This window comes from Nothobranchius furzeri, chromosome 7 (genome assembly GCF_043380555.1).
Source record: "Nothobranchius furzeri strain GRZ-AD chromosome 7, NfurGRZ-RIMD1, whole genome shotgun sequence".
NCBI classification, from domain to species: Eukaryota; Metazoa; Chordata; class Actinopteri; order Cyprinodontiformes; family Nothobranchiidae; genus Nothobranchius; species Nothobranchius furzeri.
This window is the reverse complement of record NC_091747.1, coordinates 75290230-75316202: the sequence shown is the minus strand read 5'-3', so window position 1 is coordinate 75316202 and position 25973 is coordinate 75290230. Positions and strand designations below refer to the sequence as shown.

General features: G+C 42.7%; 1 protein-coding gene across 2 annotated transcripts; it reads right to left on the bottom strand.

The window, feature by feature from the left end:
- Positions 1 to 4250: 4250 nt before the first annotated feature.
- On the bottom strand, positions 4251 to 24242 carry suz12b (SUZ12 polycomb repressive complex 2 subunit b). 2 transcript variants are annotated; one of them, XM_015954264.3, is made up of 17 exons: positions 24013 to 24242; positions 23650 to 23794; positions 23367 to 23413; positions 23210 to 23274; positions 23041 to 23109; positions 22893 to 22942; positions 21235 to 21320; positions 20925 to 21156; positions 20721 to 20826; positions 18775 to 18880; positions 10617 to 10794; positions 10286 to 10374; positions 7350 to 7493; positions 5746 to 5903; positions 5325 to 5523; positions 5035 to 5114; positions 4251 to 4826 (listed from the first exon to the last, which is right to left on the bottom strand). In XM_015954264.3, exons 1-17 carry the CDS (start codon positions 24025 to 24027, stop codon positions 4514 to 4516), a joined length of 2082 nt encoding a protein of 693 aa, XP_015809750.3. In that variant the 5' UTR covers positions 24028 to 24242; the 3' UTR covers positions 4251 to 4513. The 2 variants fall into 2 exon arrangements, with proteins under 2 accessions (XP_015809750.3, XP_015809751.3); XM_015954265.3 differs by having other exon boundaries at positions 10286 to 10371.
- Between the last annotated feature and the right edge of the window lie 1731 nt (positions 24243 to 25973).

The window sequence follows — 25973 nt, the reverse complement described above, 5'->3', positions numbered from 1 at the left end:
CTAGAGCAGCTGTTTCTGAGTAGTTGAAGGAACCGTTTCGCTGTGTCAGCTGTAGGCAGCTTTTAGCTTGTCAAAAGCTTGTCAAGAGAAGCGGTGGCTAAAGAGTTTTCCTCCGATGTTCAGTTAGCTCAACAGAATGCTGAATCTCACAGAATGCTGGAACACTGGAATGATGAATCACTCCCCAGTGATTCTGTTTTAATATTCTCATATTATGATTACTTGGCCAATCGGGATGTGCCATGTTAAGGGGTGTTAACAACAAACCCTCCGAACATCACGCCTTCTTTCAGATACAGGATGCTCTGATTTGTGGCTGTGTGGTGACGTTACTTTAACTTAAATCTTATGAACATTGTGTATGAGTGTAGATAATGATTCACTTGTTACATCTAAAATTACTGATCATACCATAATAATATTCATTTCAACCACAGTAATTTAAGCACAGATTAATCAAAACATTTCATTTAACCATATTGTTCATTTCATGATTGATTGATTAACTCATATGAGCTGAAAACGTTCACTTTATTCAGAGGCATAAGGAATCCTGTAGAAGCGATGAGGGAAGCTTAGGCCTTGAAACGGGAACAGTTTGTTGACAATATGTTATCGTGCGTTCAGAGCTGCAGAACCTACTGGGCTTGTTGGAAGGTAGAACGTAAAATCCACCTTAGAGAATAGAATTTATGTCTGTAGATGACCGGTGGCATGTAGGCCAATCTGTAGGTGAAAACTGACCATTTCTGGACGTTACAGCTGAAACCCCAGATCATAGTACTGCCCCCACAGGCACTAGGCATGATGGGTGCATCGCTTCATCTGCCTCTCTTCTTACCCTGACGCACCATCACTCTGGAACAGGGTCCGTCTGAACTCATGAGACCACATGACCTTCTTCCATTGCTCCAGAGTCCAATCTTTATGCTCCCTAGCAAATTGAAGCCTTTTTTCAGACACGTCTACTGATTAGTGGTTTTCTTACAGCTACACAGCTGTTCTCTGCACATTGTATGTGTGTGTGTGTGTGTGTGTGTGTGTGTGTGTGTGTGTGTAGAAATGGCAGGCAAGGCAAGGCTAGGCAGCTTTATTTATTTAGAACATTTCAAACACAGATGCAATTCGATGTGCTTTCCATTAGCAAGAACATTAAAATCTATGTGACAGAAAATACAACTTAAAAATTAAAAAGAAATACAGTTAAAGGGTGAGCAAATGCAGTGCAGCAGGTGCAGCATATAAACATTTAATCAAAGATTTAAAAGTTTCTAGAGTTGGGGCACATTTGAGTTCACGAGGAAGCTGATTCTGTCTGTGTGTAGCATAGCAGCTAAAAGCAGCTTCACCCTGTTTGGCCCGGGGTTCTACCAGCTGACTGTTGCCTCAGGACCTCGGAGCCCTGCTGGGCGTATATAGAAGACGGAGATCTGACATGTATTTGTCACAGAGTGGTGATGTTGCACTAATGTTATATTTGACATTGCATGTTTTACTTGTTTTTATTCTGATGCGCACATTTTTATTGATGGTGTGTTTTTAGTTGTTTGGTGCAACATTGTGTGTTCATTCTGTAATCACCTCCATCATCTACACCTGTGGCAGAGTGCTGCCTGGACTGCCAATTAATGGACAGACACAGGCAGGACAGGCTTTATTTAAAGGGAGGAACGCGTGGACCAGAGGGACACACAGAGAGAGAGAGAGCCAGGATGGCAGACAGGGCGAGCTAAGGGGCAGAGACACACCCGGACGGTGTCTTGAGGACACATGTGCCTGAACCCCCCCCCCCCCCCCCCCCTGCCAGAACAGAGGGGCACCCAGAGTACAGTCCTGGAGGATGGACGGCGGTTGAGTGCGGAGGAGCGTGGGTGTCCCTCCCTCCACATGTGCGGCGCACGTACAGGTGCCACTGAGTCCGGTCGGAGTCTTGGACAGAGGAGGCGGTTCACCATCGCGCGCACACACACACACACCGAGAGGAGCTGAGCTGAGTCCTGTGTCCAAGAGTGTAATGGCAGGAGGTCAGAGGTTTACACACAGAGAGGAGAGACCGGCCCAGGCCTGAGTCATGTTGTCAACGGGCCTGTGATGGGTCTCTTCTCAACAGTTGGACTCCGCCAAAGCTGCCCTTTGTCACTGATTATGTTCATAACTTTTATGGACAGGATTTCTAGATGCAGCCAAGGTGGTGAGAGGATCTGATTTGGTGGCCTATGGGTTAGATCTCTGCTTTTTGTAGATGATGTGGTCCTGTTGGCTTCATCAGAACTTGATCTCAGGCTTTAGCTGGAACAACTTGCAGCCAAGTGTGAAGCAGCTGGGATGATCATTAACTCTTCTAAATCCAAGACCATGGTCTTGAGTTGGAAAAGGGTAGAATGGCCTCTCAGGGATGAGGTCCTATACCAAGTGGAGGAGTTTAAGTATCTCGGGGTCTTGTTCACGAGTGAGGGGAAAGCTGGATTGGGAGATCAATAGATGAGTTGATGGTGGATCTGCAATGCGGGCGTTGTACCAATCTGTCATGGTGAAAAGAGAGCTGAGCCGAAAGTTCTCGATTTACCAGTCGATCTGTGTTCCAACTCTCCCGTGGTCACAAGCTTTGGGTAGTGACCGAAAGAATGAAATACAAGTGGCCGAAATGAGTTTTCTCCACAGGGTGGCTGGGCTCTCTGATGGGGTGAGAAGCTTGGTCATCTAGGAGGGGCTCAAAGTAGATCTGCTGCTCCTCCACATGGAGGAGTCAGCTGAGGCGGCTTGGGCATCTAGTTAGGATGCCACCTAGACGCCTCCCTGGTGAGGTTTTCAGGGCAAGTCCAATTTGGGAGGAGACCCAAATTAAGACCCAAGACATGCTGATGGGACGACGTCTCTCAGCTGGCCAAGGAGCGCCTTGGGATTCTCTCTGAGGAACTGGCCCAAGTGGCTGGGGAGAAGGAAGTCTGGACCTCCCTGCTGCTGCTGCTGCCCTCGCAACCCGACTCTGGATAAGTGGAAGAATGGATGGTATTCCAGTTTCTCCTAAAATCTAGTCATCTCCTTTTTGTTGTCCACATTACAAAACCTATGTAGCATCACTCTCGTACAAAAAAAACAAAACAAAAAATTACCCATGTTTTGTAATTATTGTGCAAAGGGCTGAAGTGACGTTTGAAATCCTTCAGCCACGGTTCTGACCAGGAAATCTGACTTTCTGATGTAGTTTGGTTTATTTTCTCAGTCTGAAGACAGAAGTTCCGAGTAGTTTATAATGAAACCACTTAAATTCTTAACCCATGCTACTGAACAGTAAAACCGGCAGTGATGAGTTAGTAAGAATAATCAACAACTCTGGTTCCCAAGAAATAACAGGCTTCAATAAGGGAAAGTGTATTTTATTTCTTTAAATATAAAAAACACCTCATTTGCGTTTGTGTACTTCACAAATGTTGACAATAATGTTGATGATGTCTCCCTTTAACCTCATTAAAACCAGTGAAGAGAGGAAACCTGTACTGGTAATGCAGTCGTAAACTAAGGGAATCGGTTTCAAACCAGTTTGTATTTGAACAATAAAACCCGACTACGGAGAAAACAAACAAAAACAGTTATGGAGGAACAAAGAGATGCAGACAGCTAAGAGATTGGTGAAGACTCCCCTTTGGCATGAAACAGAGATCTGACCTGAACCCATGTCTAATAAACAGACTAGTTGGTTACTTAACACCTAAACAGTTAATGTGATTACATGAATACACATTTATTTTTTTCACCTATTAATACTGATAACTCTTTAAAAAAACAAACTTTTCCTTTAAAAAGAAGCTGCTGCCTTTAATTATCATCCTACCAGAGAGATGTGCTGCTGGTTTTAGGACAAGTCAAATCATTCCCCTGGTGTTTGATTCGAAGTCGCGTCGATGCAGACGGGTTAGGGAGTGACCTGGGTTTCCCCTCCGGTCCAGGATGAAGACTCGAAAGCACTACAGCTGTGACCGCTGATCACTCTGGGTTTATACATACATACATGACTCCCCTCTCCTGCACGGCTCTTTAAATTAAACGCCTCACATTTCAAAGTAGAACTTCTCGATGTAGGACGCGACACAATTCTCCTTTAAAACATTCTAGATACCAGAAGAAGTGCTAAAATAATCAGCTAAGAGTCTCAAACTTGATTAATCGGTGAACAAACTGGACAGAGACAGTTTTAACTGTGGTCCTCTTACGGTCGCCAATAGCAACAAGCTGTTGGTCAGTCCAGCCACATCAGGATCCACCCTGCTCATCCGCCCACTCCAGCGGCTTCGGTGAAATGCGTGAAGGTGGGATTACTTCCATCATCCATTCCCCAGACTCCTGATCTGAGTGTGTGTTCTGATTATTGTTCATATTTGGCTTGCTCTGCGTGTTTTTAGAAACCAGTTCAGTTTGTGTACTGGTCAGCTCCCAGTCGCTCCACCTACCTAAGCACCAGTAAGGAGAAAACTAACAACCGCACTGATCACCGCTCCCATCCCACCGCCTCACGTCAGTCCATCAACGCGCTTTTTGTCCTCTTGCCTTGCTTCGCCCCGCTGGATGCGACGGCGCTGCCGTTGCACGCTGCTGCCGATCCCGCAGTCTGATCCGGCTGGTCCTCCTCCACGTCCGGCAGCTCGTCCTGGATCTCTCGCAGGCGTCCCATGACGCAGTCGATGGTGGCCGTGCTCACCAGGTTGAAGTCGTGCATGCTCACCAGGTGCAGGAGGAAGTTGCGGCAGAGGTTGCGGCGAATGATGTGAGCGCCGTCGTTTTCCACAAAAAGCATGATGGCCTGCTTCATCTGGTTGTCTGATATAAAGCTGCAGGTTAAAGAGCAGAACGGGTGGGAAATATTTATTGTCCATTTTTAGACACGTTATGCTGCACCTCTCATTAGTTATTTCAAAATAAAAGCCTAAACTTCACTCCCACATAAACACGAGAGCAGGATGACAATACACTGAAACGGCATTACTCCAGATGTTGTTTTTTAAATGTCAGAAACAAGATGGAGGACTTTAAACTGACCCGTTACTCATGACATGAAGGTTCCACAGCTTCATCACCTCCTTCTCTCCTTCGTTCACATCTGTGAACTCGTCCAATTGCTGCGAGTATAAAACACTTTTATGAACTGAACATCCTTTATGTCAACAAATGCATGACGCAGAGATTTGGCACTTTTTAGCAGCTGATTACCAAGCAGGTGAAAGCAGATGAAGCAGCTGCTGCATTTTACTAGTTATCTCATCTCATAAACGGCACAAAGCCCGCGTGAAGCAGGTCACAGGAGGACTGAAGGAGAAGCAGCGTCTCACCGTAGCCGTCTTCTCTCTGAGCCACTCTGGATCCCTCTCGTCCTCGCTGTCCACCTCCATCTCCTGAGGCCGCAGGGGCATGCAGCTGTCACTGTGGAAGTACAGGCGGTTGTGTCCGCTGACGTACGTCCTCTGCTGCTCTAGCTCGCCGTCCTCAGACTCCAGGAACTCGGACAGGCTTGGTTTGGTCCTCTTGGGCCTTGAACGAAACAGAAAACAGAACGTGGACTATTAGTGGAAAACGGGACCATAAAGGTTCAAATTCAATATGTATCATGATTAAAACAAATAATGTGTCGTTTATGGTGTTTTACTCAGCTGGTTTCTGTTTCATGAGTGGATTATTATTTTTCACTGGTTGCTCAGTTGTGCACACATAACCTTTGACCAAAGAAACAGCCGTTTCCCTGCTGGTGTTTACCTGGAAACCAGTACGTGGGTGACGGCAGTCCTCTTCACGGGGCCGTTGCGGCTGAACGCAAAGCCGGGCTGGCTGTGGATGTCCTGAGGGTTTCCCACGTAAGAGCCGTCGTAGCACTCATTGATAGACACGTCTATTCTCGCTCCTTTGGGGTGAGGCTGGAGAAAAGATCAGGACATTAGGAATCGTCGCAGGATAAAATCAACAGTTCAACGCTGTAAAGTCAGTTTGAGCTAGGGATGGGTACCTTTGACATTTGAATCGATCCGGTACTAATTGCCGGTACCTAGGAATCGATACCGGTACTTAACGGTACCAATTTTCGATACTTTTGAGTGTTTATTATTTTAATTCTCTTTTATAATAAAAACATATATTTTTCTCAATATATAACCATATTTGATAAATACCACGATAAATAACATTCAACTGTTTGTATTTTAACATCGTCCTTGTAGTTTTATAAGCTGATAATTAAACTGAAGCAAACATCTTTACTGTGAACTAAATTTACTGTGTATCTTCATTCCTTTTGCCGTCCTTTTTCATTTGATTTTTCCTACTGGGAAGTTAGAATTTCCGAGGAGAAAGCGAACGCACCATTAGCTGATAACAATGGTAGCAATGGAAGCTAACATATCAAGCTAACGTTATCTTAAACAGTTTATTTAGCTGCTGGAGCAGATTAAAACGATGATGCCTCACACTTAGATCGTTGTCGCTGGTTTCATCTTCACCCAATCACCCGTCGCATTTAGTAAAGTGAAGCCAAACTTTTCATGTTCTTCTAGTCGGAAATTCGGAGTTCCGAGGAGAAAGCGAACGCACCATTAGCGAAATGGAAGCTAACATATCAAGCTAACGTTATCTTAAACATTTTATTTACCTACAGGAGCAGATTAAGATGAGGATGTCTCACTTAGATCGTTGTCGCTGGTTTCATCATCACCCAGTTACCCATCACATTTAGTGAAGTGGACCCAAGCGTTAGCGTGCGTTCTTTCTACCATGCTGCTCTGTTTACAACTCACTCGCAGCGACCGACGACATAACGCTCTTGCGCATGCGCAGCTGTCTAGGCAAGTTCTCGTTGTGAAGGACGGGTACCGAAACGAGGCACCGTTTGAAATGATGTGAATCGGTGCTCTGTCAGTACTATGGAATTCGGTCGGTACCTTAAAAAGTACAGAATTCTGTACCCATACCTAGTTTGAGCCAGACAGAGACTCCTCACAGCTCAGCAAATCCGAGTAAGAAAAGAAAAGAAGACATCGGCTGTATTGTAGTTACTGTATTTCGCATATTAAGAAACAAAAATATCAAAAAACAAAATGCAAATGAAGAGCAAGGAGTGTTTCAGGGATTTTCACATCATTCTGACACTGCCCTCTAGTGGCAGCAGCCTGCTACAGCAGGTAAAGAAGGATCCACACAGCTGCGCACGTGGACGGGGAAACATTGACGGGACAGCTACTGTTGGTTTTCATACTGCTTACAGAAACATAGTCCACAGGAAAAGAGATGCAGAATATAATAAAACATAACATCTAATGTGGTTTTACACACATTTACTGAGCTGCATTAAATAGAACACACACACTTACCACATAGTTGAAGATGAAGCGTGAGTGTGAGAGTTTGAGGTGTTTCAGCAGGCTGTAGAGTTTGCTGCAGTTCAGGGTACACCAGGGACAGTGGAGGTCATCTCTGGCCTCCGTCTGTTGCCGCGTGTTGTTGTTGTACAGGAACTAATCAGGAACAGATCACACCATCACCACCAGGCCTTTGACCCACAACAGATCTAAAACGCTGATTCCTACAGGGTCAGTAATCCATCCAACGTTCAAACCGCTTCATCCTAGGGTCACAGGTAGGGATGGGTGTCTTTCACATTTGAATCGATTTTGTACTTATTTCCGGTCCCCAGGACTCCATACCGGTACCAATGTGATACTTTTTTAATAATTAATTTAATCTTAATTTAATTGTTTCTCAATATAAAACCATATATGATAAATACAATGTTTATATAACATACTGCTGTTTTATCATGGTAGTGTTGTCAGACATGAAAACGGGTCAAGGGTCAAAAAGGTTAGAAGCACCCCCCCCCACACACACACACACACACACACACACCCTCCCCAGCAAGTGAACCTGCAGCAAATGAAAGTACCAGTAACTTTGAACATTAACAAGGGGAGCAGACCTGGTCCTTGAAGGCCTCAGTGGCTGCATGTTTTCTACGTGTCCCTGCTCTCAGAGTAGCAAAGCCTTTGTTTACCTTCTGCTAACAAGTTTCTGTTCCTCTGAGAAGAGACAAAGACCGAGACATGTCAGCCACATGTCCCAGTATTGTCGTCAGCTCAGAAGACGGAGACAGACAGAGAGAGGACATCAGGTTCTCAGCTCCTCCGTGTCTTCTACGCCCTCTGGAATAACTCTGATGAGGGGACCATGATGATACATACAAATGAAACTAAAACAAACTTCAATACCACACAACTGTTTGTATTTTAACATTGTGGTGTTTCACAAACTAAAACCCAGCTCCATGTATTCCTTTTCCTCTCCTCCCCTCTGGAGCAATGGTGTGGTGGGCGGGGCCTTGTAGAATTATAAACTGCTAAAGTAAACTGAAGCAAACATCTTTGCTCTGAACCAAATTTACTGTTTATCTTCACTCCTTTTGCCGTTATTTTTCAGCTGATTTTTCCTACTCGGAAGTCGGAATTTCCGAGTACTGAGGAGAAAGCGAACGCACCACTAGATGATAGCAATGGAGGCTAAAGCATCAAGCTAACATTAACAGTTTATTTACCTGCTGGAGCAGATTAAGATGACGATTAGGGATGAGCGAGTACACCACTATCTGTATCTGTTCAACCAACTAAATTATCTGTATCTGTACTCGGAATGGGCGTGACATAACCCGGAAGTGGGCGTGGTTTAACCGGAAGTGGGTGTGGTTTACATCAATATATTATTTTAAGTCTGAAATTGATATGGATTGATCAGAAGTTGATATGTGTATTGTTTATTTGAAAACTATTTACAGAGCAGCCTCAGAATTGAGATGAAATATTTTTGATCACAATAGTAAAGGAACTGTTTCAGAACAAGTGTTTCAATAAAATCAGAACATTAATATTTAAGTGCATGGATTAATACATCTGAACTCATGCAGTAGGAACTAGGAAATATGAAATGCTAGAACCAGACACAACTTTTTATAAATATTTTTATTTTTAATTTGATTAAAATGATTTTTTCTTAATGTTCTTGGCATTTTGCCCCACACAAAGTTAAACAAAACAATGTGGATTGAGGTGTGTGTGTGTCTGAGAGAGATAGAGAGGGAGAGAGAGGGAGTAAAAAAAAATAAAAAACCCGACCGGAGCGGAGGTAGTGAGTGAATGATGCAGCACGTCAGCTCGGTCTTGTCAAATGCACCATGTAAGTTACAAAAAAAGCAACTTTAAATATTCAACTGAAAAAGAGGCGAGCTGAAGAAAACCTAGGGAAAACTGAAGAAACGTGAGCACCAGTGAAGCAAGCACAGCGAGATCCGTTACTGTCTGTGTGTGTGTGCGTGGATGAGCCGGACGGACTGCTCTCCCGGCCGGCTAGAGAGTTTTGTGTGTATGGAGGGGCGGGCGCTCTATGTGACTGGCCAATCACAGAGCGTGAAGACAGTCAGTTACCCAATGAGGATTTTCCTACAGCACGATTACAGATATTTACGAGTTTTAATCGTTTCATGCTCGTACTCGTCAAAAACGCTTTATCCGTACCGGATACTCGTCTGAAACGAGTATCCGGCTCATCCCTAATGACGATGTCTCACTTAGATTGTTGCCAATGTTGTCATCACCCCACAGTCACTCATCGCATTTAGTGAAGTAGATCCAAACTTTAGAGGCTTTCTTTTAACCGCGCTGCTTTGTTTACAGCTCGCCCTCAGCGACTGATGACATAATGCTCTAGCACATGTGCTGCTGTCCATCTTGGCAAATCGCTGTCTTGCAAGTTCTTGTTAATGAAGGACAGGTACCGGACTCTATGGTACAGAAACAAGATGCCGTTTCATATCACGGGAATCAGTCCTCGGACGGTACCACGGAATTTGATCGGTGCCGTAAAAAGTGCTGTATTCGGCACCCATCCCAAGTCATGGGAGCTGTGGTGTCTAACTTCATCGGGCGAGAGTTGGGGGACACCCTGGACAAATCTGTCCATCACAAAGACAAACAACCAGACACACACTCACTCACACCACAGGGACAATTTTGAGTCTGTAGTTAACCTGACGTGCATGTTTTTGGTCAGTAGGAAGAAAAAGCACGAGGAGAACATACTAACCAAGCCAAATGGACACGCCCAGGATTTGAGCTTGTGACCTTTGGTGCATTACAGTTCTACCAACTATGCCGCCATGCAGCTGGGTTAGAAAACACCAGAGATCATTGCAATCTAGTAAAAGCTTCTGGTAATCCAACGACCCGGCCCTAACGGGCTCCTCGTCTGTAGGGAGGTGTACCTGATAAAAAATGCGTAGCTTCTGCCGCGGCTCACTTGGGACCAGCTCTTTCCTCGTCTGAATGTCTGAGCGGACCGACTCTTTCACTGCTGGCAGCAACAGAGAAACACATCACAAAGAATTAAAACAAAAACCTGCGTTATCCTGTTACGTCTAAAACATGCGACACTGGTCCCCTCGGACAGGAAACGTGAAATCAAACACCTGCTAACCAAGAATATATGTTTATATATATAACAGATAAAAGATTCATGCTGGGTTAGCTGGACAATAAAGCCGAGCTGACAGGTTAAACCAGCGGGTCTGATAAAGAACATAACCCTGTTCTTACTCATGAGGGCGGCGCGGTGGTGGCTGGTTCTGGTCTCCATTGGGGTGAAGCTGTCCGAGTTGCGGGTAGCCAGGGGTTTGGCCACGGGGGCGGTGGACTTCCCGTGAGCGTCGCCTGTCCAGCGCAGTGTGAACTGCAGCGTGGGTCCCTGAGAAAACGCCTCAAATGGTGGAAGTCTCTGTGGGACGGTCAGAAAGTAACGGGAGCGGCGTTACGTCACACCTCGGTTAGACGAAGTTCCTCAAGTTACCGAAGAATTAAACGGGGTCCGTACACTTTTTAGCTATGGTTTTCCATAACTCTTCTACGACTTTTCCATAACCATTCACTGAACTTCCAAGACCAAATATGAACACATTTCAGCCGGACATCGTAGTTGGTGCCTCTAAATCAAACCCAGACACATCTTGATACACGGTGTAAGGATTTATTGCACTAATAAGGTTTTAACAGATGAACCGTCTGACTTCTCCCCATCAGAGAGCAATAGAAATGGAGAACATAAGGTGCTTAAGGGACAGGAACACCAGTATCTACGCTGCATAAACATATAAAAATAAAGAAAAATAAAGTGCACTCGCATTCTTATTAAAACAAATATAAATTCTCCAAAAATAAATGTTCTCTTAAAACATAAAATGTGCAAAATCTTGAACTTAATGTAGAATGGATCTTTGTTATAATGCCCTACGTGTATTCACTTTTCACCAAAATAACACATTACATAAACTAAAATAGGCTTCGCAAAATTAAATGTTACAGTGATCCCTCGCTACTTTGCGGTTCGTTTATCGCGGATTCACGACACTGCAGATTTTTTCTTTGGAGCCTTATTCAAGGGAAATTCGCCGATTCGCGGTATTTTTCACCGATTCGCGGTACTTTTCTATGCGAAATATCAAGAAATTCCTGTTTTTTTTCATCAACTTCATCATAAAATGCACTTTTTGTAATAAAACTATAAAAAAACCAAGTAAAAATACAGTACTATGTAAAGGGAGGGTTTTAAAAGTCTGAATACTGAATACGTACCTGTTAAATAAATACTGTAAATATGGTGCCCCTACTTCACGGATTTTCACCTATCGCGGCCAGGTCTGGAAAGCATCTACCGTGATAAACGAGGGATCACTGTACTCCTCAAACAAGAGCCTGAACATTAGTCTGGAACATAGTGAGAAATTAATCTCTGTAATATCCTCTCCTGGCATGTCACAAAGTAACCACCTTTACTGCTTCATCTGAGAAAGCGTAGCATCACTGTGCTCGTCCATGTCTTGAAGAGAAGCTTTTTTCTTTGGCAGTGCGACGCAAACTGTTGGATTTTGTGATGAAGGTCAGTTTTCCAGTAGATTCGGCTTTATCAGCCTACTCATCAGCTGCCTTCTCTGACGCGGCAATGTCGCTTTCTGCTCTCACCTTCTTCCTTTTAAACTCATCCGACTCATCTGCCAGGGCTTTTCTCTTTTGTCCCTGCCTTTTCTGTTCAGCAGCCCTCCTCTAGTCGTCTAGGTAGCTGTGGTACTTGTGCCTTGCTCCGGACTCAGATATCAACAGTTCTTCGGTGATTTGTACATTTGTTACACCACCAACCGCTCTGATATGGCCAACAATGAGCCTTTGGGCAGCCAGAGAGGCTTCTTTCTGGTTCTCAACTATCAGCTCCTTATTAATTGAGAATCCTCTCTCAACACTGGCCTGTCCACGAGAGAGAACCAAAAGCATCTTCACCAAGTTCCACACATTAGCGAAAGCTCTGGTGATTCCCATGGACTTGTACAGAACAGTGTCCACCCCGTCTTTTTGGGATCAAAATTCTTGAAGCGGTCTTGAAGTGAGGCAAAATCACAAAACTGTCCAAATTCTCGAAGGACATCATCACAGGCTCTCTCATCCACACGATTGGCTGCAACAAGATTTTGTAGCACCCTTTTCATTTGAATCAATGACTTCTCTTTGAATTCAGCCCTGTTCCTGGGGTCCAGGCACTGCACACTTCTCACAAGCTGATGCTGCACAGGGCTCTTATCCTAGGACGGTAATCAAGAATGTCTTGCACTCCCTGTTGATTTCCAGTGCCTGCCTCTCTGACATCTTGTTGGTGGATTTCAGTTGGTTCAGACAGGTTTCAGCAGAAAATCCCATGCTGACCTTTAGGGATGAGTGAAAATATAGTTATGAATTATTGTAATACGAAATGGTGAAATGTTTGGGCTATGCATCAGGAAATAATCAGTGATTCATCAAAAATACATTTAGTGTTACATTTCATTGTGTCATTAATCACACGCAGAGTTTAGAGTAAGAGCTCACAGCAGAAGTACAAGGAATCTTGGCAAGCTGAGTGCGTAGAATTACAGTAAAATAGTTCAATATAACATTTGAATTCACAAGCCTCATTTTATTGCAGTTATCATTTGATATATTGCAGTGATATTTGCTATTAATTAATATGCATATTTTCCACTTTTCACTAACTAAATGAGTATTTCACTGTGGGAGTATCATTTCAGAATAGGGTTGTCACGGTAACCGGTGTAGCGGTAAACCCCGATAAAAAAGTTGACAATAATAATAAACGTCTTGTTTTAAAAAAACTATATTATCTTGGTGGGGTTACCGTGGCTGCGGTGTAGGCGCGGTGACCCTTACCAGCCACCGTATCATCTGCTGAAGTTGCCGGCGGCACATGCGCACTTTGTTGTTTACAACCACAACTTTCTTGAAGCTAAAGCTGAAATAACGGCCAAAGGAGGAGACGGCAGTGCTCAGGACATTTATTATCCCTCAAAGAAGACAAAGTGGGAAGTACGGGCATCTTTTAGATATTTGAAGAATGCCGAGGGACAGTTGATAGAAGACGGCTATCCTGTTTGCAGCACGTGCAGAAAAAGTGTCTGTGAAAGGCAGCAACGCTTCAAATCTCATGACACATCTGCGTGACCATCACTTACAACTCTACAGTCAACGCAAGGCAAGCTAACGTTAGCGTTTTAGCTAAAATGTGTGATCCGAGGATTTGGGTTGAGGGAGAACGCAACGAGTCGCTATATGAAGCAGCCGCAGCGCCGCTACCTGCATATAAACCGTGTCGCGGACACCCCCATGTTGAAATGACACTATGCATTACGGGGCTCCCAGGGGCAGATAAGAGTTGGTCTCTCCGAGAATAATTATGAATTTAACAACGATTACTGCCTGATGACATTTTCCCAAATCTGCAAAGCTCACTGGAAGGACACAAACCGAGGACAATATTTTCCTGATATAGGGTTTATTACTCAAGTAAGGGTAAAAAGTATCTGATTAGAAGGCTACTTGAGTACTGAGTATCATTTGATCTAATATTTCTAAAATGATGACATCAAACAGACATAAAATAAGAAGTTATGGGCAAATATTGGTATTTTAAAGACTAAAGGGAAAAAATGTAAACAAACAACATAATTACAAAATAACACATTTTAGGCAACATTTAGACACAAACTGAGGACAATATTTCCTGACATACAGGGTTTATTTAATTGTGTGAAAATGTAGCACGTTTAAAAAAAATACCGCGATAATACCGAAAACCGTGATAATTTTGGTCGCAATAACCGTGAGGTTACATTTTCACACCGTGACAACCCTATTTCAGAAACATTGCATCTTGGTATGCATAAGATTATTAATTGTGTGTATTGTCTCACCCCTACTAACCTTGTGGGTATCCTTGTGTAAACTGCTGTCCAGGAGTGGAAATTGGAGGAGCTTGAAAATTGTGTTGGCTTCCTTCAGCTGTTGGGCCTTCATATATCGCTCCACGAGACCTGAACGACATAAAACTTAAGCATGAACATTCTTACTGCAACAGTCAATACGAATGATGTCCCTGATTAAAACACCCAATAATACAGTGCAATGACATGAGAAGGCTTACCTTTCATCAGACTGTAGATGTCTCCGCTGAGGAAGGGTAACATAGGCTTATCCGTGTGGTACAGCGTTAGAAACAGGGCCGTCTCACGGTGCGACGCTGTTGAAGATTATCACTTTTGGGACGAAAAGAGGATCCTGTGCACTGTTCTTCACAACCTCAAAAGATTAAGTCTTCGGATTTGGTAGCTCTCCCTTGCGCACCAGCTTTACATAGGCTTACACATGGGGCCACAGCTGCAAAGCATGGTCGGAAACATTTACATTTTCAAGCCAGCAGTGCCTACAGAACTTGAGCGCTGCAGTGCTGCATCCAGCTGCGGCAACAAAATCCTCTTGGCGAGCGGGCCAGTCATGAAATAGCCAATACAGGCTTGACAGGATGTGTTTGATTTCCCAGCCTGTAGCTTTTGCTCCATCTCTAAATAAGTTATGAACAACGTGTAAACCGCATGAACCAGTGTTGAGAAGCTCCTTGTCTACTTGCTTATTCATCTCCTTTTGAGTCAGTTCAAAAACGTTCCAATGAACATGTGGCCCGTCCATGGACAGTTGCAGGAGATTGCGCAGCCCCGTCTCGGAGAGAATATTGCTCAGTTTTTGAATTATATCCGGCGCCGTTGAGTGTCCCAAAAATTCAGAGCCAATATATTTAGTTTTGACCTCTGGTCCATCCCACAGTCTAACATGAATGTCCATTTGTTTCGACTGCAAATGTTTACTTCCATAGAATAAAACAACATATGCCGTTTGTTGCGACACGTCCTTCAGTATCAGCTTCTTAAAATACGTGGCTGGTCCATATGTGCACACATAGCTGTATTTTTGTCTCACCACATGCAATCTGACTGTCAGGAAGCATTGCCTGGGAAAGAAGAGCTACGTCTTCTGATGACTTGTAAGAGTAGTGAGAGTTCATTACTTTTAATGCCCACAACACTTCAGCTTTGAGAACTTCTGTTGTTGTAGATGCATCCATGACTGTCTGCCTTGCCGTGGAAATTGCAGCCGCTGCATCAACAACCGTCTGTGTCGGTGCGGAGGAAACTGCACTAACACCATCTTTGCCTGTTTTAAAAAACTCGCCCAATGACAGGCTTCTGCAGCGTTCGGCAGCTGCAGTGTGTTTTTTCCCTTTCATGTAGCTTACCAGCCCCGCCTCTCCCATGCCGCTTATATCGAAGGACTTGGAGAAAAGTCTGCATTTTGCGCGTTTCTTGTCAGGGTCTTTCAGTAGCCACAGTTGATACTTCTCCTTGAGAAGCCACTCGTTGTTAAAACTGCACTTCCCCGGCATTTCGCAGCATTTTAAAATCCACGTTGGATAACAAGTTGAGACACCGCCAAACAATGAACCAATGAACACTCGGCCTACTTTACGGTAACGTAAACTCATCATAGGCCGTCAGGTGAACCCCATTTTCGTTTCATCTCCTTCCGAGCTCTTGTGGCCACTTGCCATTTGCTTCATAAAAGTACATTCATATGTTTTTCAAAAGTAAACCTCTCCTCCTTTTGGTAAAGCCGTTTTATTACGATCGTCGTTTTAATTTGGGACTAGTTTGTTTTGAGAGTAATGATACATTGGTAACGCGGCTCACACGTGATCGTTTTAGCCCAATGCGGTGCACGCATTTAGTAAACAGAAATCGAACGTGGCGGTGCACACGGAGTCGGACAGCAGCAGCGAGAGCGTCACGTTGCACTTCTGTGGCAATGTAAATTTTAATCATAGTACGCTATTGTATCTTTTATATTTTACACATCCAAAATATTATCCGAACAATATTTCAATGACTTTTCCAAAACTTTACAGAGGATATTATTTTTTATGAACTTTTCAAGGACCTAGAAATTGCATATTCAATTTCCATAACTTTTCCAGGTTTTTCATGACCGTACGAACCCTGATTAAAGCAACACAGAAGAGCGTTTAGTGTTTAAGCTATTTATTTCAAACTGGTTTCAGTGGTTCTTGAGCCAGAAACTTGAGCAATGCCACATTGGACAGCCCTCTGTAGCTCTCTGCTGACTGAAACTGCACTCAACAGTTTATGGTTCGGGTCAGAACACTAATGGGAGGCCTCTACCTGCTTTATGGCAATGGCTGTTTACTGTGCTGGAAGCCAATATAAAGGCTAGCAGTTAGCTTTTTCGGTTGGCTGTCAATAAAAAACAAGAATAATTTTATTTTTTTGGTAGCTTCATGGTGGAGCCTGGAAGTAAATGTAAAGGTTGGTTTATGCTTGACGCGTCAGCGAGGTTCGCACGGCTCCGCGCGGCGAAATTGCGTCATTTTAACAACCACGCCCCTCCACCGCGTCTCCGCACGGCCCAAAATTTCCGCAACGCGCACCTAGGAAAATTTCTAACCACGCGGACGGTCGGACGCGGAAAAACATGGCGGACCGGCAAGAACTAGTATGGCAGAGGTTCGTAAATACAGACATTTGTATGATTCAGCTCTCAAAGATCACCGTGATCAACATGTTGTTAATAATTCTTGGAGAGAAATAGCTCGCACTGTCGGAAAAGACGAGGACGCTGTTAAAAATGCTGGAATGCCATGTTGTAAACAACTGTTACTTCTACTTCTACTATGGTGTAGTGTTGGATGCATGCTGTAGAGCTCCATGCTGCCCCCTACAGTTTGGGAGAATATTGGCTCACCGCAGAGACGAGCCGCACGAACCATAAACGCTGCGAGTTGTGAAGTGCGTTCCATCCGCGAGCCGCATCACCACGCGGAAAGTGAATGTGTCAAGCATAAACCAAGCTTTAGAGAGTAATATGTTTAGAGGTGAATCAGCAAGCTAAAACCAGAGTGAACGGCCTACACTCTAAAAGAGGCTATGAAATGACGGACTGATGGTGACCTGGCTTTGTTGCTACTCGACTTGTAAAGTATAATGTTTTGTCCAACAGTGTGTACTGTTTTACTTCATGGCTTATTTAGTATCGGTTGGCTAGTGTTAGCATTAGCTCGTTGTTAGTGCTAGCTACAGCAGGCTGCAACAGGGTTGTTTACAGCGGTTTTAATCTGGCTTTCAACCATAAAGAGGGAGAAGCGGGAAACTTATTTAGTGTTGCTTTAAATCATAACTGATAGCTTTGAGAAACAATAAAATCAAAAACTGAAGGTTAAACCTTGGGCATACCAAACAATCATGAATTTTTTATGATGTTTATTCCAGTACATGTTTTATTTACCCAAGATCAAGAAAAAACAACAACAACAACAACTATAAAGTGATGCTAATTATATTCCTGAGAATATTATCTGAATAAAACCAAAATCAGCGCGTCACAAAAAGTGAGATAAACTCTGCCAACTCCCACCAGCACATCTCCACCATAAATATTAGTTCCTGAACAATTATATGAAAAGTGGAAGACTCTTCATGACCATTAAAGCATTTATAATTCTTTAAGATATATTTAATAAAGCTGCTGCAGATTTAACCTGAATAAAGCACTTCTGCGCTGCCATTTGTGACTAGAAATGATTTTACTTTTATGTTTGAGTGTAAAATAACTCTTGATGCTTTATAGTGCGTTTGTACTGGGAATAGGGCTGGGACAGTAATCAATAATCAGTTAATCGTACCATGGATGAAAATGAACTCAATAATTTTCCAGCCTCATTTTATCGAGGTTAAGAAATGTACAACTCTTATTATTATTATTTATCATTACTGAAGTGAAGTTTTGGTTGCTGACACTGGGTAAGCCATTGTATTTATTGTTTTGGAGAGACGGGGTCTATTTTATTGCTTTTGGTGCAAAATTTTCTAACAGAAGGTGAAAGTATTTTTTTATTTATTACTTTTTTGTTTGTTTTATTTATTTATTTAGTTAATTTGTGGTTCTGGACATTCCAATGATAAATAAAGGTTTAATTGTTGTATTTTAAAGGGAGTACTTGCATTTTTATGATATATTAACATAACAAAAGTGGTTATTTTGGTCTCAATAATGTCGACAATAATATCGTTGATCGTCAATAACTTGTTAGACAATATATCATCCAGCAAAACTTCTCATCATCCCAGGCCTAACTGGAAAAAAAAATACTTAATTCGATTCTATAATTACAGATTAGGATTAACAATCATACAGTAAATTTATAAGACATTCTGAATTTTGTCACATCGAAGTCAAGTTAAGAAAACAAACTCATGATAAACTTCACACAAAGACAGGAGTCTGTCCTCCAGAGACACCGAGACTTGTCTCCTACCTTCCCATCCAGAATAGTTTCCCACGTGGCTCGTTTCTTGCTCACGGGACTCTCCTCTATCCTCTGCATGGACACCTCATACTCCCCGTCTAGCAGCTGCAGTCTCCTGTAGAAAACCACCTGAGTTAGCTTTGTTCTGCTGATTCTGCTTTTCCCGGGATCCACTGGTTACCTTTTCTTGTTCATTTTCTTTTTCCCTTTCCTCACATCTTTTGCTTTTCTCATTTTTATGATTTGTCATTTTTTTTATTTTTGATTATTTTTGTTCCTTAGTTAAGTTTTTATTTATCACAAGTAACATCGTCATCGCAATATTAATCACTGTTATCACATATCGCAGGTTTTCCTAATATCGCGCAACCCTAGGCAGTACGAACATTCATAGGAAGAAATATCGGCCAGTTTCTGCGAACATCTGAGGAACGAAGGCCCTGGTCTTTGTGCATAAAGCACTACATGAAGGGGCGCCTTCATTCTTGTCTGAGTTGATTCACTCGTATGAACCTTCTCCTTCTCTCCCCTCCCAAAGCTCGCATCTCCTGGTCATTCTCTCATCTAATAAGAAACTACACAGGGATTGGGCATTGGGGCTGTTGGTTCAAAACTCTGGAACATTCTGTCAATGCCATTGGCCCCTAAGCTCATGATGTAGGCTCAAAACAGTTTCATACACATGCTTTTACGTGATCTGCACACCAAGTTATTACTTTAGCGATTTTAGGCAGCTGTTATAGAAATGTGTCGCGAGGTTAAAGCTGTTATAGTAAATTTGGAAAAGAAGCAAGCTCAAAACATGTTTTATGCCTCTTAACATTCTAACAAAGTATAGCTATAAATATATTGTTTAGAATGAAAAAATTAATAAAGTGGTTCTCTCGCATTTGTCTAAAAACCTCAGCCAATAACACACTTCGAACTGAAAGCAACCACTGGACCACCCAGTTGTCGGTCTTGCCGAACCGCTGCAGTTCCCTGGGTCCTCCACTCATTACACACTCGTGTCTTCAGCAACAAAACACCACTGGTGTGAGAGGTTCTCCTCAATAACACCAGAGAAGGACGAACAGCCGGCTGCTACCACTTCAACTTAAGGCCAAACTACCAGAGTCCCAAAAAGACAAACACCATTTGAAGTCACGGACTGACTGTCAGGAACCACCAACTGGTGTTTAGCGTGCTCTCGTTTCCTCTGGCAATATGGGTTTCCGGTTCCTGTGGACCCATATCCTTCCTGAGGGGAGGGGTGTATTCCAGGACCGTGTTTGCGTTCATAACCAAGCTTGTTTGAAGATTTGCTGTAAAAGCTCTAATTAACTCATTCACTGCCATTGACGACTAAAGTCGTCATTTGCATTTTTTTACTGTTTGAGCATCGGAACGAGCCCCCGCGCTGAGAGAACAAACATCTCAGCCCTGAAGCCGATCTTCATCCGCATACGTCACGGATCACATGATCAGGAAGCAACACATCCATGTGTTAGATCGTTTTGGGCCGTTCCTGTAAAAAAAAAGTGAGGCGCGAACCGGAAAAGCGTCTGCCGACCACAATTCAACAACGGATTATGAAAGAACGGATAACGCTCGAAACACACGGCTTCTTCCTGATGGAAGAGGTGAGTCTCCTCTTTGTTTTGGTTGTTTTGGCATCGACATCATGCTAGCGCGCAACGTTCTGTGACTCTTAAAAAAACAGTAAAAACGGTGAGAAACGCTGGCAGCGAAGGCCGTTAGTGATCAGGAAACGGCTGGCAGTGAATGAGTTAACATCTTAACTCAACGTTTGGTTGCTCTTGATTTTATTTTACTTTATTCTTTGAGTGTGGCTTTGTGTACTTTTCAGCACTTTGACGTATCGACCTGATTGTTAACAGTGCTTTATAAATAAAGTTTGATGATGATGATGAAATTCAAGAAGGAAATAAAACCATGGAGCCACTAAAGCTTACCTGTTCTTATCAAAGACGGCCATCTGAGCGATGTAAGTGTCCGTGGTCTCTTCCTCCTCTCTGTGGGATGAATTTCTCTTTCTTCTACTGGGAGTATCTGTTACATCTTACCACAAAACAAAGAGAGTTAGATATTCATCGTCCACCGAGGAGCGATTCCTAGAAAGGTCAAGCAGAAGATGAAGCAGTTCTACAGAAACGCACCGATGTTCTCGTTGGCTTCCCCGTTGACCAGCCCGCTGGGCTCCGTCCTGCCAGTGCGTAAGATCCTAAAGAGGAGCGAGTAGGACTTCACCATGTGGCTGTTGCTGGGCTCAAACTCACTGCTGGGGACGAGTAAGGAAGGGCAGGAGCCAGGCTTGGTTTGGTTAGAGTCGGGATTTAAAGGCACCTGCTTTTTACCTGTAGGCACTTGCTTAATGGGGCAACTGACATCCTGCAAACAGGAAACGGTCATCAGTACAAGCAGACAGAAGTCACCCGCGTCTCAAATCTTTGTTCAACTTCACAGTACCTTTCGTTTTTTATGGCAGACTTTAACAAGTAGCACCTCTAAAGACACAGAATTCTGTTCGTTTTCAGAATTCTGAGATGGCTTTTCTGTTTGGAAAACAAGGAAAGCACATCAGATCATTAAATACAACATGTTTGTTGGTTTATGTGTGCAGCGGTAGTGGAACATACTGGATGGGTGTGTTTTAGCTAGGGATGGGTACCGTTGACATTTGAATCGATCCGGTACTAATTTCCGGTACCTAGGAATCGATACCGGTACTTAACGGTACCAATTTGATACTTTTGAGTGTTTATTATTTTAATTATTTTTATAATTAAATATATATTGTTCTGAATATATAACAATATTTGATAAATATCACGAAAAATAACATACAACTGTTTGTATTTTAACATCGTCCTTGTAGTTTTATAAGCTGATAATTAAACTGAAGCAAACATCTTTACTGTGAACTAAATTTACTGTGTATCTTCATTCCTTTTGCCGTCCTTTTTCATTTTATTTTTCCTACTGGGAAGTTAGAATTTACGAGGAGAATGCGAACGCACCATTAGCTGATAACAATGGCAATGGAAGCTAACATACCAAGCTAACGTTATCTTAAACAGTTTATTTAGCTGCTGGAGCAGATTAAAACGATGATGCCTCACACTTAGATCGTTGTCGCTGGTTTCATCTTCACCCAATCACCCGTCGCATTTAGTAAAGTGAAGCCAAACTTTAGAGCGCGTTCATGTTCTTCTAGTCGGAAATTCGGAGTTCCGAGGAGAAAGCGAACGCACCATTAGCGAAACGGAAGCTAACATATCAAGCTAATTATATTTACCTACCGGAGCAGATTAAGATGAGGATGTCTCACTTAGATCGTTGTCGCTGGTTTCATCATCACCCAGTTACCCATCACATTTAGTGAAGTGGACCCAAGCTTTAGTGTGCGTTCTTTCTACCATGCTGCTCTGTTTACAACTGGCTCGCAGCGAGCGATGACATAACGCTCTTGCGCATGCGCAGCTGTCTTGGCAAGTTCTCGTTATGAAGGACGGGTACCAAAACGAGGCACCGTTTGAAACGACGTGAATCGGTGCTCAGTCGGTACTATGGAATTCGGTCGGTACCTTAAAAAGTACCGAATTCGGTACCCATCCCTAGTTTTAGCTATACTGAGATGTAGAGGTGCTGGTTTGTGTTCCTGACCTCAAAGGTCCCACCTCCCTCTCAATCCAAAACATCCCTGAACCAGTTCATCGTAGTTCAGATTATTCTCTAAATCTTTGTGGAGTTCAAGTCTAACAACTCGTGGTTCCTTTCATGAGCCAGTGATGCAGAGCTAACTATGCTGTTTAAGATCTTTTATGTTCGATTTAATCATAAAGGATCTTGATTATCGGTCTTTTACTCCGATTTCCTTTCAGTTTCAGCCTGTTGTGTAACGGTGATAAATGCCCCCATGAAACACATAATCACTGAGCTGTTTGTATCACGTTGAGGAAAGAAAGTATCAAAGATTTACTGCGATTCAGTTACTTGAACCATTTTTGATTTTTCTCTGCCCCAAATTCCTGCAGATTTTATGTTAATGAAAAATTTACATTATTACTATTTCTTTATAACATTAACACGGCATCAACGATGCATCCAGTCAGCAGTCTGCTTACCATCCTTATGGAAGAACCCGGTGAATGTTAGCTGTAGATGTGAAGACAAGCTAAAGGAAAAAGCTTTAGTCAGTGACTGATTTCAAAAACAGGCAGCAATTATTCAATGCCAAACCCTCTATAACGCAGTGTGAACTTATCTAGGTACCTTGGAGAATCCTGTTCTCCCTTCATCCTCTCCACGGTCTTTAGCATGTCGTCCACTTTGAACGTTTTTCTGCAGATCAAAGGTGAGACGAGAAGCGGGTAATTAAACATGTTTCTACTCCATTTGCAGGAAAATTTACATTTTCCCAAAATAACAAAATAAAACGCACCTTCTGGCATTTGTTCGACCATTTCTGTGAGACATGAAGGTAAGAGTTCTATGCAAAAATATTGGCTAAATGTGGGAAGAAGAAAATAACATGTGAGACTGTTTGTTCCATGCAGGTTTAACAGGTCAAAGGGGGGAAATGAAGTTTTTCCACTTACTGCAATCAGGTTTCTTGTGCGGAGGAATCTGTAGATCTGAGTTGGTTCTGGGAAATCAATATAATCAGATTAGGTTGAGACATTATTGACGAATGTCCCATTACACAAAAGGTTGGGGGGGGGGGGGGGTACTTGAGACAGATGTCATTCTGGGTGACACCCCCCTCGGTTACCCTGTTATAACTAAATATCTGTGTCTGACAACATAAATAAGCCGTTTTGTTATGAGAGGAGTGTAAGATGACAAAAGCCAGGGTAAAGCCGGATCACAACGAAATCTCACTTTCAAAGGCCTGTAGGAAGAGCTCATGGTCGGCCTGGATCTGCTCCATCTTCGGCTTCTTCACCGGGTTCATCACCGCTGATGAGGCGGGGTACACGGCCCCGTTAGCTTTACAGCTCGCCCCGCTCATGATAGGACCTGAACTCTGGAACCGAGACCACAGTAAACGAACACGAACCAGATCAGAACAGGTGGTGGAAAAACAACAAGTTAGCTTAGCCGCAAAGCTCACACTCCCATTAGCATTCGAGCTAGCAAAGGACTAGCATGTTTGGATTTCAGCGACGAATTTAAACTCGATAATAAAGAAAGACTTAATATTCATGGTGTGTAAAAAATTGAACACAGTAAGAGGTAACCCACCCTGGCTGATGGCATTAATGTGTCTGCAGACTCAACAGTAGAAAGCCATGAAGAGGAGCCAACGACACAGTGGCTAAAGAGCTAGCACTGGTAGCATAGTTTACTAAAAATAAATGTTTTCACGCACTCAAGCTTTTCCGCATTCACCCGCCTCAAAAATGGTTTTAAATCGGATTTAAAACTGTCGACCGACTCATTTATGATAAATCCGTGTTATGATAACGATTTGTTGCCTTTTTCAGTTTTGAAGTGAATAACAGAGCAGCAGCCAGTTGTTAGCCAATAACAGACAGCGTGAGAGAAAGCGGCGCTGTGATTGGCCACTGATCATCGGATATGACGTTCACCCCGCCCTCACGTTCAGCTATTTTGCGGGAAATCGAATAGAAGGTCATATTTATGGTTTTTCCGCCTCCAGCTGCCATGAATGTTCAATTTTTGCAAGTTTTTTTTCTGTCTTTCCAACTAAAACACATTAATAAATGACAAACAGCTTAGTAATAAATGAATCAATGTAGTAATAACAACCAACATTAGAATGAGATAGCATTTTTTTACTGACTTTTATATCAAGACCTCACGTTGTGCATTTTATTTGCTGTTTGATGTTTGGAAATGATCTCAAATGGTTCACCAGAACACAGTGAAGAACCAAAATGCCCCGCTAGAGGGCGCCATTCTTCCATCCGATCATTCGTTTCAAGTCCGTTAGCTAGCTGGAGTTTCCATTTTGCGTCCACACAGATATACGTAGTGTTCAACACTGTTGAAAAAAGAAAGTTATTATTATTATTATTATTATTATTATTATTATTATTATTATTTTAACATTGAAAGAAAAGGGTTGTTAGAATGATTTACCCTGTTACTAACACCAAAAGGCCACATCGTTTTATTTTGAAAGAATTCGCTTGAATAATTTTAGTAACTATTGTAATTTTCTGAACACAAACACTGTTCTTTCCTCTTCCCCCACCTACTTCTTATTGCTATTCCCAAAAAGAAAAGGACAGTTTCGTTTGAAGACAATATTGCAGCATTGTGGAGACAACAGTAATATACATTGTACAACTGTTTAAAAAGTGATCTGTATGAGGGTGATACTGTTATTAATGATATAACGACCCATAAGGCTTGTGGTCTGGATCCCTTTCATGCAGAACATTTTAAATGTGCTAGCCTAAGACTAGCTCCCCTTTTGGCTCTTTGTTTTACAGGTTTTATGATTCATGGCATACTACCAGACTCAATTATGGGAATTCTGCTGGTCCCAGTTATTAAGGACACACCTGGGAAGGTGACCTGGATAATTATAGGCCAGCTGCACTAGCCAGTATTTTATCTAAAGTTTTAGAAATAATTATACTTGATAGGATCACTGTGTATATTAGTTCCTTGGATAATTAGTTTGGCTTTAAGCCGAAACATGGTGCTGACATACGCACTTATACCTCCCACTGTCTTTATGGGTGACCCCGCGAGGAAAGTTGACCATTGAGCAGGGTTGATGGTTTATCCCTTGAGATCCACGTGGCAGGGGTGAGGTGGTGGTCTTGATTTATTTTCCAAAGATAAAAAAATAATAAGATATTTTCACCTGAGGCTAAAATAATCTCTTCCTAAGTGTTCACCAGAACCAAGGTGAAATTTCAAATGTCTCCACCGGAGGGCGCCAAATCCCCCCATTCATTTCATGTCAATTCAAAACTAGCAGGAATTATCAATGTGAATCCACACAGCCATTGTGTCTGACAATGAATAACGTTTTTAAAAGTTGGGCTAAATATCGAGAGAGAAAGACTGTTGGAGCGGGTTTTCCTCTTACTAGCCATAAACATAAATACCAACTCCAAAACACTAAAGGGTTTTATTTTGAAATAATTCACTTGAAGCAATCTTAGTAAGTAACAATTTTCTGAATGTAAATCACTGTTCTCCCTCTACCCCCTACTCCTCATTAC

Coding starts and splice junctions, on each gene's coding strand:
- suz12b (XM_015954264.3), bottom strand. Junction 5,524..5,745: donor ACCCACGTACTGGTTTCCAG/GTAAACACCAGC, acceptor GTTTCGTTCAAG/GCCCAAGAGGACCAAACCAA. Junction 5,115..5,324: donor TCAGAGAGAAGACGGCTACG/GTGAGACGCTGC, acceptor TTATACTCGCAG/CAATTGGACGAGTTCACAGA.